Source organism: Musca vetustissima, unplaced genomic scaffold (assembly GCF_032173495.1).
Source record: "Musca vetustissima isolate MV318-11 ecotype Yass unplaced genomic scaffold, APGP_CSIRO_Mvet_v1 utg16895, whole genome shotgun sequence".
NCBI classification, from domain to species: Eukaryota; Metazoa; Arthropoda; class Insecta; order Diptera; family Muscidae; genus Musca; species Musca vetustissima.
In genome coordinates this window covers 271,611-285,636 of record NW_026883302.1, presented here as the reverse complement: position 1 = coordinate 285,636, position 14,026 = coordinate 271,611, and the positions used below count along the sequence as shown (strand labels likewise).

The 14,026-nt window shown below is 35.2% G+C and overlaps 4 protein-coding genes across 4 annotated transcripts; 1 reads left to right on the top strand and 3 right to left on the bottom strand.

The window, feature by feature from the left end:
- Positions 1 to 444: 444 nt before the first annotated feature.
- On the bottom strand, positions 445 to 5,123 carry LOC133330141 (inhibitor of Bruton tyrosine kinase). Its single transcript, XM_061538614.1, has 8 exons — positions 4,956 to 5,123; positions 4,630 to 4,889; positions 3,721 to 4,306; positions 3,525 to 3,652; positions 3,321 to 3,464; positions 2,649 to 3,256; positions 2,463 to 2,586; positions 445 to 2,104 (listed from the first exon to the last, which is right to left on the bottom strand). Exons 1-8 carry the CDS (start codon positions 5,121 to 5,123, stop codon positions 445 to 447), a joined length of 3,678 nt encoding a protein of 1,225 aa, XP_061394598.1.
- A 545-nt stretch (positions 5,124 to 5,668) lies between these two features.
- Positions 5,669 to 6,672, top strand: LOC133330154 (E3 SUMO-protein ligase NSE2-like). Its single transcript, XM_061538627.1, has 2 exons — positions 5,669 to 5,777; positions 6,116 to 6,672. The coding sequence occupies exons 1-2, from the start codon at positions 5,690 to 5,692 to the stop codon at positions 6,670 to 6,672; spliced, it is 645 nt and encodes a 214-aa protein (XP_061394611.1). The 5' UTR covers positions 5,669 to 5,689.
- A 442-nt stretch (positions 6,673 to 7,114) lies between these two features.
- LOC133330142 (mediator of RNA polymerase II transcription subunit 29) lies at positions 7,115 to 7,763 on the bottom strand. The gene has a single exon (XM_061538615.1). The coding sequence runs from the start codon at positions 7,759 to 7,761 to the stop codon at positions 7,144 to 7,146; it is 618 nt and encodes a 205-aa protein (XP_061394599.1). The 5' UTR covers positions 7,762 to 7,763; the 3' UTR covers positions 7,115 to 7,143.
- Positions 7,764 to 8,417: 654 nt separating this feature from the next.
- On the bottom strand, positions 8,418 to 13,683 carry LOC133330153 (histone-lysine N-methyltransferase eggless). Its single transcript, XM_061538626.1, has 11 exons — positions 12,193 to 13,683; positions 11,684 to 12,133; positions 11,375 to 11,627; positions 11,192 to 11,315; positions 10,597 to 10,981; positions 10,275 to 10,532; positions 9,389 to 10,216; positions 9,210 to 9,323; positions 8,873 to 9,042; positions 8,707 to 8,791; positions 8,418 to 8,633 (listed from the first exon to the last, which is right to left on the bottom strand). The coding sequence occupies exons 1-11, from the start codon at positions 13,681 to 13,683 to the stop codon at positions 8,427 to 8,429; spliced, it is 4,365 nt and encodes a 1,454-aa protein (XP_061394610.1). The 3' UTR covers positions 8,418 to 8,426.
- Between the last annotated feature and the right edge of the window lie 343 nt (positions 13,684 to 14,026).

Below are 14,026 nucleotides of genomic sequence, written 5' to 3'. Positions count from 1 at the left end.
CACAATATTCAAAATTTTACTTATATTAAATATATAGTTAAGTATGTAAATTACTATTTCCATTATATGTTTGTTTTTTTTTCTTAATAATTTATTTGTTTGTCTTTCTTAAAGTTAAATATTTGTATATGTATATACATAATTTTTTTGTTGAATATATATCCTGTTTTTGTTTGTTAACTTATGTTATGAATTAATAAAAAAATAATAAAAAAAACGCAGTTAGTACTAAAAAATATAAAATCTTAAAATATAGTTTTTTGAAGTTAGTACTACAACAAAAAATCAAATCTTAAACCAAGTTCTTTTGATATAATGCTTCCTTCATAAAAAAATTGCAATACATTTGGTGTAATGTATATGGGGGTCTAGGACTGCAAAACAAACCAAATAATTACCTTCTATACACCTTTCACTTCTTCGTCGTCATCTCTTTGTCTGTCTTCAATTCCTTTGCCATATGGCAAAATTAATTGTAGTTGGTTGAGGCTTTCTTGCAATGGTAATTATTTCATCAACCACATTATCAACATTATAAAATTCTCGTAATTCCGCAATGGCCTGCTCCTCAATCTGGGTTAGGGCCAGCGATTTATTACGCACCCGTTCATAATATTCTTTTTGTCGTTTTTCTTCGGCTAAAATTTGTGTAAAACTATTTGACCCTGCTGCCGTGGGTGGTGATGTTGCCGTTGTTTTACTATTATTCCGCATCATATTGGCAAAGGAGGTGGGATCAGATGCACTACCAGTGGGTACCTCAAAATCAATATCACTTGGTGATTGACCCACTGTCGGTGGTACAGTACCCCAAACATTTTGTGGTACTGGGATTGTTTTGTTTTCGCTAATGGGTGCTCGCCATGATGCGGCATTTGCATTTTCCGATGACAAACGTTTACGTTGTTTTTGTGATAATTTTTCCCTGGGCGATGTGGTCAATTCCGCCAGATTTATATTGTATGATACCTTGGGGGTTAAGTCCTTTTCAGGTGAAATATCTTTTGTGGCTGCTGTGGGTAATTCTACAGATTTTTTAAGACTAGTAAATGCGGTGTTATTATTGCTGGTTGTTGTCACACATTCTTGCCTCATCAACTCATTCGTTTTTATAGCAGCCTCAATGTGTGGCATTGCCACATTTTTCTTTTGTTCCTTTTTGTCAACAACTTTTCTCCATGATTTGGCTTCTTCTTGCAATTTATTTGCCACAATTTCAGCTTCCTTAATTACTGACGATTTGTCATTGCCCTTTCCCTGCTCCTTCTCCTTATTTTCCGACATATTTAATGTTTCCATCATTGAGGTTATGGCCTCCCTTTCATATTGCCTGGTCGTTGATTGTTTGCTTTTATGTTCCTTATGTGCCTTGGATCTATTCATATAACAATATTTAGAATGTTCGTCCAAATCCATGCGATAGCTTAAATCCACCTGGAAATCTTCAACAAAACTCAGCAGGCATTCATCATCCACTGCCTCGGAACTGGGTGTAATCATTCGATAATCAAATACGTTTTTAAACATTTCTCTATAGTGGGCATTAATACATCGAATGGCTTCCGGTTCATAATTGTAAAGACTCCCTTGATGTAAAACGCGTGCCAAATTTTGACAAATGAAATCCAAACAGCCCTTACGCAACACGTCACAATTATACATAGTGGCAAATTCCAACAAATCACCACATTTTCTTATCGAAATTCTATCCAGCAATAGAATTTCACAAACCTTTCGCAGTCGTTCGATAAAGAATTGATCACAAAATACAATCATATTATAGAGGAAAGATTCACGATATTGTTGTTTACGAAAATGTTCAACATCTTGACTGTAAAGGAACTCAACAATGGCCAGCATATATTCATAGGGTACGGTGGTTAAATTAATTGTGCTCTGCTCCGCCCAGGTATGCGTAAACATCATTTCAAAATATTCTAAACGTGCCACAAGGATACATTTGTGTGCGGGTAACTCCACATTGTTTTCACAGATAATCCGTATATCGTAGAGATTGGGGAAGTCGGTATGGCGCAGGCGATTAAAACGATATTTCGACTTATCCACAATGTGTGGTAAATAGAAGGGACGTTGTTGTAAGTAACTGAAATGAAGTAAAATGAAAAGGAGTTAAATTGAAACAAATCCTGGAAGGAACAGTATACAGAAGAAATACAACATAAGTTGACGTTGTTGTAAGTAACTGAAATGAAGTGAAATGAAAAGGAGTTAAATTGAAACAGAAGAAATACAACATAAGTTAAAATATATTCGAAGGTTTTCCAATAGATCGCCAAAAGAGATGTACATAAAATACCCAAAATGTATTCTTGGAGGAACCCTAAAAAGTCTTCTCATAGAAAAGATCTCCTTTAGAATACACCAAAGGTATTCCTATAGAAGGCCAAAATGTCTACTCAAAAGGCCTTTGTTTGTAGAAAAACAGAACTCATAATACTTACAATTTCAAATAGTTAACTAAACTGGTAATATGAAATTGTTCCACAAAATTTAAAAAGATTTCGCAGACGTCAGCTAATTCAGCTGGGGCATCAGTGTGTAAACTACTTTGGATATCTTCGAGATCTGGAAAACAAACATTTAATAATGATCACAAAATTTCCTAAAAAAAATAACTGCCAACCTACCCTGCTCATTTGGCAAATAATTTGTATAGATAAATTTCAATATGATTTCAAACATTTTCGATGTTAGCAGCTGTATATTCAAATAGATATCCTTATCTTCATAAGCTGCAATCAATTCCTTTAGACCGGGCGCTCGAGCATGTATTAGAATTTTATGGGCGGGAAATTTTTCACCATCTACATGAAATAGTAAATCATGTATTCCATCATACTCCGATACATCATGATATAGCTTTTTAAATGTATATTCTTCGGGGCTGAGGGTGGGCAATTTAAAATATTTCATTGCAGATTCTTGAAGGCAGGCAAAAGATGCAAAATCATCATCACAAAATATATCAACAGCACGATCAATTTGTTTGATATGTTGCAAATCAATACGAATCATAAAATCTTTGGCCATTTCCGATGAACGATAGTCGCTGCGTGACCAAATATTTCCCAAATCTTTTGATTGTCCTGATGTTTCGTCAATGTTATAATATGGTGGCAGTGGTACTTGTTGGGATTTGCCTTTGTAAACATCTCCCTGGGATAAAATTAGAACTTGATTGCCTTTGTACAAGATTTTGTCAATTTGTGTTAGACGTATGTTGGAAAAGGAACATCTGTAGTGTAGACAAAAAAAACAAATTATTTAAATGTTTAATTATTTTGAATTTTAATATGTACCTATAAAAGTTTTGTGTCAATTGATACCACAAAAACACCACATTGGTTTTGGTTAGAATCAACAATTTGAGGGCACTGGCAGTTCCCTTGTCTGACTTGGGATTATTGCCCTCAATTACAGCAACGCTTTTCAGGGATTCATAGCTAAAAACAGAATTGATTTATATCACTGTTATTTACTAAAGTTGTTAAAATTCTACTTACTTTGGTGACTTGATAACTTTCATTTTATAGTTGTGAAATAGTATAATATTATTGTCCTTGGTCACAACCACGGTGGCAGCATTACTAGTTTCAACAAATTGTATGGAAGTTTTGGCAGGTAATTTCATCTAAAAAATAAGCATTTTATTTATATATATATATATATATATATATATGTATATTTATGGTATCTTACCATTTTAGGAACGGGCACCGTTTTGGTATTGGCATCAAATCCCATCTGACCCAAATTTGTACCCCAAACATATATACATTTCTCTGAATAGGCCAGGGAATGAAAATCCTTCGCAATGACCCTCTGCAAGTCCTGGGCATTTTGATCTCTTAACGAGACAACTTCTTTGAAATTTAACAGTTTATCACCAGCATCACGTACACCCAATTGTTGATCTTCATTAAGACCACAAGCGAATACAAGGGAATGACTGGTCAGAACCAATGAATGTTTACGTGATACACTTATACAGGTAATTTCTTCTCCAGCGTTTTTCAGTGTAATTTTAACTCTTTTCGGCTCACTTAAAGTATTTTCATTACCAATACCCAATCGGCCCCCTTTACCATGGCCCACCGAATAGAGATGTGATTTTTTATCCAAAAATAAACTATGATAGGCACCGAGGGCAACGGATTCTATAGATATTTGTTCTTTTCGAAAGTAATCCAACATGCTTGGCAAATGATCGGGACCCAGATCATTGTTGACACCTAAATTGTAGTTCTTATTGGAACCCCATACGAGTAGTTCGTTGTTTGGTGATCTGAAATGGAGGGAATGCAAATTTAGAAATATTTGATTTTAAGATTTTTTAAAGAATACTTTTTTTATGGACCAGCAGGGAGTAGATTTTAAAAATTATATTTTTATGAAACAGCAGGGCGTAGATTTTTTAATTAATATTTTTTCATAGACTAGATTTTTATAAAGAATTTTTTCATGGACGTAGATTTTTACAAAGAATTTTTTCATGAATATTTTTTTTAAAGAATATTCCTTCATGAACTAACAGGATGTAGATTTTTAAAGAATATTCTTCATGAACCAGCAAAACGTAGATTTTTTAAAGAAATACATTTCACTTACGCTTTAAACTGTTTGGGAAAATCACACATTCGACAAACTTGTTGCAGTGGCGAGCGGGTATCCTCATCTAGAATATCAAGACTGGCACCATAACGCACCAGCAGATTGGCACAGTCAATACAACCATAAAATATTGCCCGATGAAGGGGTGTACTACCCGATTCATAGTCACGGCCACTGATAATGGCACCATGATTCAAAAGCCACTCTAATATGTCATAACGATCCACTGAAGCGGATAAATGGACGGCGGAACGGCCCTAGACACACAAGAGAATATAAATGAGAGAATAAAAATAAAATTTCAGGAATATCTGGCTACATACCAAATCATCAACAATATCGGCAAAATTGCAACATGTCTTCGCCACATATGCAGCCAACTTTTCATCGTCAATGGAACGTTTAGTAAGGGCATTGGTAATGGCATTTCCATGTTCACGCAAACGACAATTGCGTGTACAATCATATTCATAATTTGTTGGATTGAACATGACCAAAATCAAGAAAATATATTATCCCGTTTCGCTGGCTTCTTCTATTTTGCAAAAACACACACAACAGATACGATGACAGTTGTAATAGCAACGCCTGCCTACAGATTTGACGCCGTAAAAATTGTGAAGTAAAATAACCGGGGAAAAAAGAGACCGGATAAAGTTTGAGAATCAAAAGAGAATGATGGATGAAATGGGTAATCAAAACAAAATACGAGCAAATGTTATCGATAAAAAAACAGTTGTTCTATACAGTAATGCCAGATTCCCATGAATGCAACAAATACAAAACTACAAACGAAATGTAAAAAAAAATAAATAAATAAAATCAAAATAAATGACATCTAAAACATTATTAATAAATGTATATGCAGTCTATACATATATTAATAATGTTTTTGTTCTTCTATAATAGCGGACATGATCTACATTCTCTCTAAATAAACTATTTCATGTTGGTTCTGTAGTTCATTTCGGTGAACGAATTCGTTTTGAACGCCACTGCTTGTATTCTTCCTATGACTTGAATTCTAGATTTATTCAAGTTTTTCTTCAACAAAGAAATGAACGCCCAATTAAAATCCGACTTGGAAAATGCTCGGCAATGTCTGCTGGACACATATAACTTGGCATTGACATTTGGTGGGCCGGGTAAGTCAACGTATTTATTGAAGTCTTCAAATAATATGGCGGCGAAATGTTTGAAATTGAAGGACGAATGTATTTCTATGGACCAGCTTTCAGAGGTGTTTTTAAAAAACATTTTTAATGGACCCCAGCCATTAGCGTTCATTTTTTAAAGATTATGTTAATGGACCAGTCTTAAGGGTAGATTCTTTTTAACGAATATTTTTATGGACCATACATATCTGTTACTAAGAGAAAATGTTTTGGACTACTATTAATTTTTTCCGACAAATATATCTCTAATTGTGCTTCTATCGTTAATAGTATTTAATAAATTCTTCTAATTTCTTTATGTATTTCAGACACTCAAAATCCTGAAACCTATTTAAATTTAGCTGCTGATCTGTGTGTCATCAATGAACAGTTCAAACGACACGAAGCCAGCCTAGAGTGTGCCAAAGAAGCGAGAACCACAAGCGAATTTGTTGAAGAATATCAAAAACAACAACAAAACAAAGAAAATAAAAAATATAATGCAAAAAATACTAGCGAATTTAAAAACTTTCGTGATCAATTGATGCAAATAAAAAATCTACAAGATGAAGCTAATGCATCGGTCAGCGGTGCTGGTCAACAACGTGTGGAATGTGACGAGTTTGTAATGGAAAGTGAAATAAATGTATACGATCCGATAACGAAACAGCGGATGTCGAATCCTGTTAAGAATACCCTCTGTGGTCATCATTATGAAAAATGTCATATATTGGAGGCTATTAGCGTGAATAAACGTTTAAGATGTCCCGTCGCTGGTTGTGGTAATAAACAATTTGTCCAACAGCAACATTTGGTGGATGATAATTTGTTTAAGGTACGCTTGCAAAAAATGGCCGAACAGGAGGAGGAGGAGGAAGAGGAGTAGCGAGGGAAGGAGTTTGATTTGGATATTTGAATTGTTTATGCAGTTAAATGAAAATAATACTTTTATAAATAAATGAACTAAAATGTTATAAAATAAGCTTGTAACAAATATGTGAGGGCTGCTCAAGGCTGCTGCACAAATTATTTAGCAGTATTTTAAACAGACCTTTGTATTTATTTACTGATTTAAAGAACACAACAGATATCAACTAAAATTGCAGAAACTATGAGCATAGCATGTGATCTGGGACAAGTCTGAAATTTATACACACCGGTTACAATAAAATCTATCTAAAATAATCTATTTTGTTTTATTTTCGAATAAATTTATTGGTGATTAGTTGCATTATTAATTGTTCTTACCACTATACTTAAATTAAATCATCATGAATTGTTACTTTCTGCTGCGGGGCCACTCCCGGAACTACCATAATATATCAGAAGAAAAATTTCAATCCATGTCAATTCATCATCAATCGGCTTGCGATATATTTTGTGAAGCACTAATAAGAGTATCACGTAAATCCTTAGTACTCTGTATATGTACCCGTACCGTATTCAAGAATGTAGGATATGGCATGGGACCGGGATTATCTTGCAAATATGGTTCCGTACGTAGAGTGGTTACAGCACCGGGTATGTAATGTTGACTTGACGACAATTGTTGCATACATTGCATTGCGGTCTTTAGATGTAGTTCAATTTGATCACAATAGGCATAGAATTCTTCGAGGTGTTTATCAAATCGGGCCGTATGCAAAATGCTATCTCGCTTCAAATTATCGGCCATATTATTTTGCTGTAACGTAAAAGCAGCTCCACGAAATGTTGTTAGCAAGGATTCACGCATTGGTGTGAAGAGACACTTGACTTTGGAAATATTATCCAGTTTTTCAGTTTGTTGTTGCTGCTGCTGTTGTTGTTGCTGTTGTTGAGGATTTTGTGCCATTTGTTGTTGCTGCTGTGGCTGGGGTTGCTGCGGTGAGGATTGCATCAATGGCGAAACACCCATAGGATTTGGTCCAACACCAACTCCACCCATTTGTTGTTGCTGCTGAGGCATAGCATGCATATTCATGTTGGGATTCATGTTTGATGAATATTTGGACGGTGAAAATTCGGATTTTTTATTTTTTCCTCCGCTTTAAGACGAATGCTACAAGATTTTTGTTTTTCCACGATGAACTATTTAAAAGTTGTATTCACTGTAATGAACGCAAGGTCGATTAGTTCATTTTAGTGGATACCAACTATTCATTTATTCCGTTTTCTTTCTACGACTCAGCTGTTTCTGTCGCAGATGCCTTTTGTACGTTGATGTTTTCAGAGCAATAATCTTTCATATATATCAACATTGCATATAAAACGTTAAATTATGAATTCGAATATATGTTAATGAAAATAACACATTAAAAGAGAAAAGGACACTCAAATTAATGTATAACCATATACTGATCAAGGTTTAATACACCATGTTGTAGACAATCTTAAATGTGGAAGCTGAACGTTTCTGTAGGCTTGTTTCATATTCTTTGAACTCAATTACAGCGGACCACAATATATCCATTCTGTATGACTTACATCCCCCAAATGCTACCTGTGTCCTCTAATGATTTCCTGGATTTCGCTGGGACCTATAACGATAATCTCTCTCCATTGAAATAAAACACTGCTTTAAATACGTTCTGTATGTTTTATTATAAACACAAATAAAAATCCATTTCCATTTTTATATTCACTTAAAAAATTAATTCTTTAGAGTAGACGTAAACGGCAATTAGGAGCGCCACATTGACAGTATAAAACTTTACCGGGAACAACACCAACTTCATAATTATAATTCCATGTTAATTCAGTGCCAGCACGTATATTACAGGAGGCGAAAAATGCCACCCATGGGAAACGTAAATCATGCGTGTCGACAAAGACGTTCTGTACAAACATATTGGGCGAACACGAGTGCTGGAAAGCAAAAATAAAATAATTATTATAAATATAATGGTAAGAAAAAAAAAAGGAAAATTGCAGTACTTACATTAAAATAACGTCCCAAATTGCCAGATATTTTGGCATCCATAACATAGCAAGCCTCATCTTTGCCATAGAGTTTGCGTATGGAACTGTGGTGGAAAATGTAATGCGTTATGATTGTTTTTTATGCTTTGAAATTTAAGACTATCTTCTTTAAAACATATACTTACTTTTCCCGTACAGAATCTTCATTCATATCAGCATTGGGATTGAAGTTAATAACTTGTCTTTCTTGAGAATCTTCATTATTAGACGTTGATGATTTATTTTGTTTTTTTGCTCGTGTTAAAAAGGATTTACTTGGTGTAAATTCTTCGTCTAAATCGGGTTGATAGGGTTCCTGAAATATAAAATAATAGTAATCAGGGTAAATATTTAAGGTCTATACCATATATGTGTGATTTATTAGAGCAAAGATCAATGCATTATGTTATTGTTAATATTATTTCTTGGCCCTGTAGACCTTATTATAATTAAATGAAATAAATTATATAATAATAATATTACCTCTTCTTCAGGCTCTGGAGGTTCTACCTCTGATTCATAGCCTTCCTTAATTTGTTCAGCCACTTCAATATAATCCAATTCAGCAAAATACTCATCACCAGCATCTTGTCCTCCCTAGAAATAAGAACACAATACAATTAAATTCTAAGAAATATCCGAATTCCAAATTTGGCACTTACCTCATTTGCCTTGGCTTCAGTCAACAAATGTCCAGCATAAATGCAAACAAAACTACCGCGTGGTACATCGTTAATACAACGAAGACCCCATCCTCTATTCGATGTTTTGAATACTTGCAATTTAATTTGCAACGAATGTTGTACGACACGATTCAAACAATTCTGACGACATTTACAGCGTACGTTACATTCATAAATACCAGTAGGGACATGCTCCAACAATCGCTTGTATTGGTAACCCACCTCATCGGGTGGGGTATTTGGGTTACCATATTTGGCACCAGCCAATGTCAGTTGCCAGCAAGAACATTTCGATTTATCTGAGCAATCATCTTCACAATCGCAACCGACAAAGAATTCTGGATCCGTATTAATGTTAACACCCTCTGTCGGTATAACCTTGGCCGAATATTTACATTCCGGCGGCAGAGTGTTATCATAATAATTAACCAAGGGTATAGCCATTTTTTCTTGGCCATTCGATATGTCACGTTTCTGAACAATGGCACTGTCAATAACATATTCGGCCAAACAATTGATATCAGGACTAAAGTCGAAATTATCCACATTCAATGGGTTGTTTGTTGTGCGTAAATAATGACGTAGCTCTTTCATGTTACGCATGATTTTGCCACAGGGACCACGATATGTTACCACTTTTTTAATTTTTTGCCTTAGAATAAAACGTTCCCAGCCTGAGAGTAAGGGTTTTGATAATGGACTATAGGCACTCAAATTGTGAGTAATTTGTATGAGACACGCAGGAGAACATTTGTGAGGTTTATATTTGCGTGGTGGTAGATTCCTTTTGGCGGTATAATAAACAACCTGAAAGGGAGGATACGATAAGTAAATTAAATAAAAAGGGACATAAAAAGGCCCGTACCTTTCCTTTGGGTTTATTTTCATCTTCAAGATAAATTGTGGAATTATTCAAATGTTTAACTGGTGGTGCTGGCGGTTGTTGAATAGCTGATGCTGGAGTTGTATTCATCATGGATTCGGGACGTCCAAATGTTTTACGTGCCACAGCTCTATTGGGTTCACCCGTTTTCTCAGTTTGTTGCTGTTGTTGTTGCTGCTGCTGTTGTTGTTGTGCCGAAGATTCTTCATCTTCGGTATAACGAATAAACGGCTCTGTTCGCTATTCGCATAATAAAAGAAAATCAATGAAATTTCATACCAATCAAAATAATTATAATACTTACCCTAGACAATCTTGAAACGGGTAAGGCTGAATTTTTCTGTAGACTTTTTTGATATTCCTTAAAGACGGGACCCAATCGCAATGAACCACGATAAATCCATTCAGTATGACTTTTACTTCCCTCAAATTGCATAAGCACCAAACTACAATCGATATCAACAACACGGGCATGTAGCCAATAACCATTGGATTCAGTATTCATAGATTGGCCTTTTTGCGTCTGAACCATTGGACGATTTATGGAATATTGTGTCAAATATTTTTGTATAAAATCTCTGGATGCTGGGTGAACATCTTCCCAGACATTCTCGGAGACACTGCATACCAGACGCACATCCTTGTGGTAGACATATTGTGTATAACCATCATCATAAAATATTAAATATCTAAAAAAGAGAAGGAAGAAAATATTTTTATTCTTTAAAAAATGACAGATTCTCAGAAATGATTTTTTAAAAAAAGAGTTAGCAGAATATCGACAATTGTTTCTAGAGACATATATGGACCAAAATTTTTAAACTATAGAAAGTCCCGATAAAAATGGCAGAACTTGGTACTGATTTTTATAGAAATAATCGCACGATTTGGGGACTTACCTATACTTATTATTAGGTTTCAATGGTTCCGCTATAATACCAGGATAGAAAGCACTTTGAACATTGATTTTTTCTCGACCTCTTGCCAAAGAAGTGGCATCGAAATAGGCAATTACTCGGGTACCTTAAAAATAAATTCGATTAAATAAATACATATAATACTTCACAAAATCCGCTACTAACCAATTGGCAAGCGAACAGTTGGAGGATCATAGTATGCCAAATATTTTGATGGTACAGTTTTCAAAGTTGTATTTTGAGCTTTAAGAAATTTAATTCTATAATATTTTACATTCTTCGCTGCCAAGTTTCCACCTTCAACATACTCCACCACCTTACATGGAACCCAACTGGCAATGGCATTATTTTTCACAGCATAATAGGTGCCATTTAGTTGTATGGGTGGTCTTTCTATTTCACCCACCGGAGGTATGGGCTGCAGAAGAAAACAAATCTTAGTCTCTAATAAAAAATTTGGAAAATAAAATGTACCTGTACCTCAGGCTGTATTGCATCTAAGCCCATAACACGACCACTATTTAAATCTAATGGCTGTAGTTGACGTATTTTAATTTTAGGACATGAATATAAGCCATCATGCATTTTATCCGCCTTACGTTGCAACGATTTCAGTTCATTATCGACATACTCCGTTTCCATTTCTAAACGTTTTAAACGCTCCGATAGAATGGTCTTAGACCAGGTCAATTGATTTTGTATTTCAACACGTTCCAAAACAGATTTAATGGTATTGTGTAATTCCGCCTCTATCAGGAATAAATCATTTTGTGAAAATGTCGACTGACTTGGTTCTAAATCTTTATTGGATGCGGAGGCATCTTCCTCATCACTGCTGTCGATAATTTCCACAAATTCTTGACGACCACTTGGTATGTTTTGTAGTAGCAATGGTTGTTTGGCACTGATCAAACCACAGTATTCCTAAAAAGAAATAATATTTGTCGTAATAAATTTTAAATATTTCTAATGGACCTACATACCTCATACATATCCAATGCCTTATCATAGCAATCGGCACAGATGTATTGCAACTTAAATTTCTTTTTGTTAACCTTGAAGAAACTAAAGGCAAATTGTGGTACCCTAAAATACTGTTTATGCTTGTGGGGACATTCATAGTTGATACATTCCTTGTTGTAGAAGACTTCATCTGTGGTGTCTTCATTGACATCTTCTTCAGAGGCTTTCTTTTCCGCTTCCTCTTCTTTTTGGATTTCTTCCAGAGATTTTTCAGTAACAACTGACAAAAGATTATCTACGTCTTCCTTCGTTTCAGATGCCTCCTTGTTGGTTTCATTGATTACCTTAACCGTGTCGTCATCATCAGTTTCCATAGGTTTAACTTCATTTGTATTTTGTGCTTTTGATTCCGTCTCGTCTTCGTCTTCATCATCTATTTCTATGACCGGCATAGGTGGCTGTTCAATCGTTATAACATCATCATCATGACTTTCGGATGTTTTGTTTGGAGATTTTTCCTTTTCATTATCGTCATCCTTTGCTGATTCTTCAATTGTACCATCAATGGTTAAAATTTTCTTTGTTAAACTTTCATCATTTCCTCCTTCATCCATTTCTTCTTTGTCTTCGGTATTTTCTGTCAATTCTGAGGTTTCATCTATAACTAAATTTGTAGATTCTTGAGATTCACATGTATCCATATTTTCACTAGGATCCATGGTTACATCCTCCTCCATGGGGTCATCTTTGTTTGGGGCAGTTGCTAATGTGTCCACGCTTTGAGTATCAAGTGATTTGTCTTGCAAATCTTTGTGCTTTTCATTGTCGGTTGCAAGGGAGCTAACGTCTGCTTGCTGGATAGTATCCATTTCCAAGGCAGCATCATCGTTTATAGTAACTGATTGTGCTGTACTTTTTTCCATAACATCATCTATAGATTGTGAAGCTGGCGGAATGCTGGTCTTCTCTGAAACATCAGTTGTAATTTCTTCCGCCGGTGTTGTAACATTTTCAACTCCTTCATTTGTGGTAGCAGATGTTTCTTCGGGTTTTGCCGTATCAGCACTAAGAACGGTCTCAAGCTCTTTAGACTCACCCTTTTCCTCTCCTCCTAATGTTGGGGTTTCCAAACCCTTATCTTGGACCACAATATCGTTTGAAATGCTTTTAATTGCCTCGGAACTCGGATTTTCTAAATCTACTGCTTCCGGCAACTCGACATCTTTTGGCTGTAACTGTTCCTCTTCCACTGGTTTTTCCACTGTGGCTTTGCTATCAGTTGTTTCCTTTTCTTTATCCTTCAAACCCTCTGCTTCAGTGTTTAAATCGATTTTTTCATCTAAATTCTCATTTAGTGTCTCCTTTTCAACTGGTTGGGTATCCTTTGCGGTTTCCTTTTCCAACAACGTTTCTGTGGAAACACCCGGCTTTTCTTCATTACTTTTTTCGGGTGAATCCAATTCAATTGGCGGAACCTCCTTCATTTCACTATCTATAGCTTGCTCAGACATATTTAAAAGCTTTATTCAATGTTTAAACACTTTTGAATGTAAATATTTTTTAAATATTTGCATTAATTCGATGAGAAAAATTGCGAAAACAGCGTCTCAAAACTTGGTATACACCGTGACATCGAATGGACGGCACGCCATTTAACCGCACCAAATTAAAAACGTTCCATATGCTACGAATGGCGGGAGGCAAGAGAAACTGAGTGATAAAATACTAGAACAAAGCAAAATTATGAAAAAACTAAATTGTTTACGAATGAGTGTGATGCAGAACGGTCAATATGTGTGCAAGAGAGACATGGAAGAAGTGGCATCATTTTGATTCAAAAAAATGAACGACGTG

Bases quoted from the DNA above. Each gene is read 5' to 3' on its own strand.
- LOC133330141 (XM_061538614.1), bottom strand. From the start codon at position 5,123: ATGTTCAATCCAACAAATTATGAATATGATTGTACACGCAATTGTCGT. The intron at 4,890-4,955 runs GTATGTAGCCAG...TTGTGTGTCTAG, and splicing joins CCGATATTGTTGATGATTTG to GGCCGTTCCGCCGTCCATTT. The intron at 3,465-3,524 runs GTAAGTAGAATT...TTCTGTTTTTAG, and splicing joins AAAGTTATCAAGTCACCAAA to CTATGAATCCCTGAAAAGCG.
- LOC133330154 (XM_061538627.1), top strand. From the start codon at position 5,690: ATGAACGCCCAATTAAAATCCGACTTGGAAAATGCTCGGCAATGTCTG. The intron at 5,778-6,115 runs GTAAGTCAACGT...TATGTATTTCAG, and splicing joins ATTGACATTTGGTGGGCCGG to ACACTCAAAATCCTGAAACC.
- LOC133330142 (XM_061538615.1), bottom strand. From the start codon at position 7,761: ATGAATCCCAACATGAATATGCATGCTATGCCTCAGCAGCAACAACAA.
- LOC133330153 (XM_061538626.1), bottom strand. From the start codon at position 13,683: ATGTCTGAGCAAGCTATAGATAGTGAAATGAAGGAGGTTCCGCCAATT. The intron at 11,628-11,683 runs GTACATTTTATT...TTTCTTCTGCAG, and splicing joins CAATACAGCCTGAGGTACAG to CCCATACCTCCGGTGGGTGA. The intron at 8,792-8,872 runs GTAAGTATATGT...TTTCCACCACAG, and splicing joins GAAGATTCTGTACGGGAAAA to TTCCATACGCAAACTCTATG.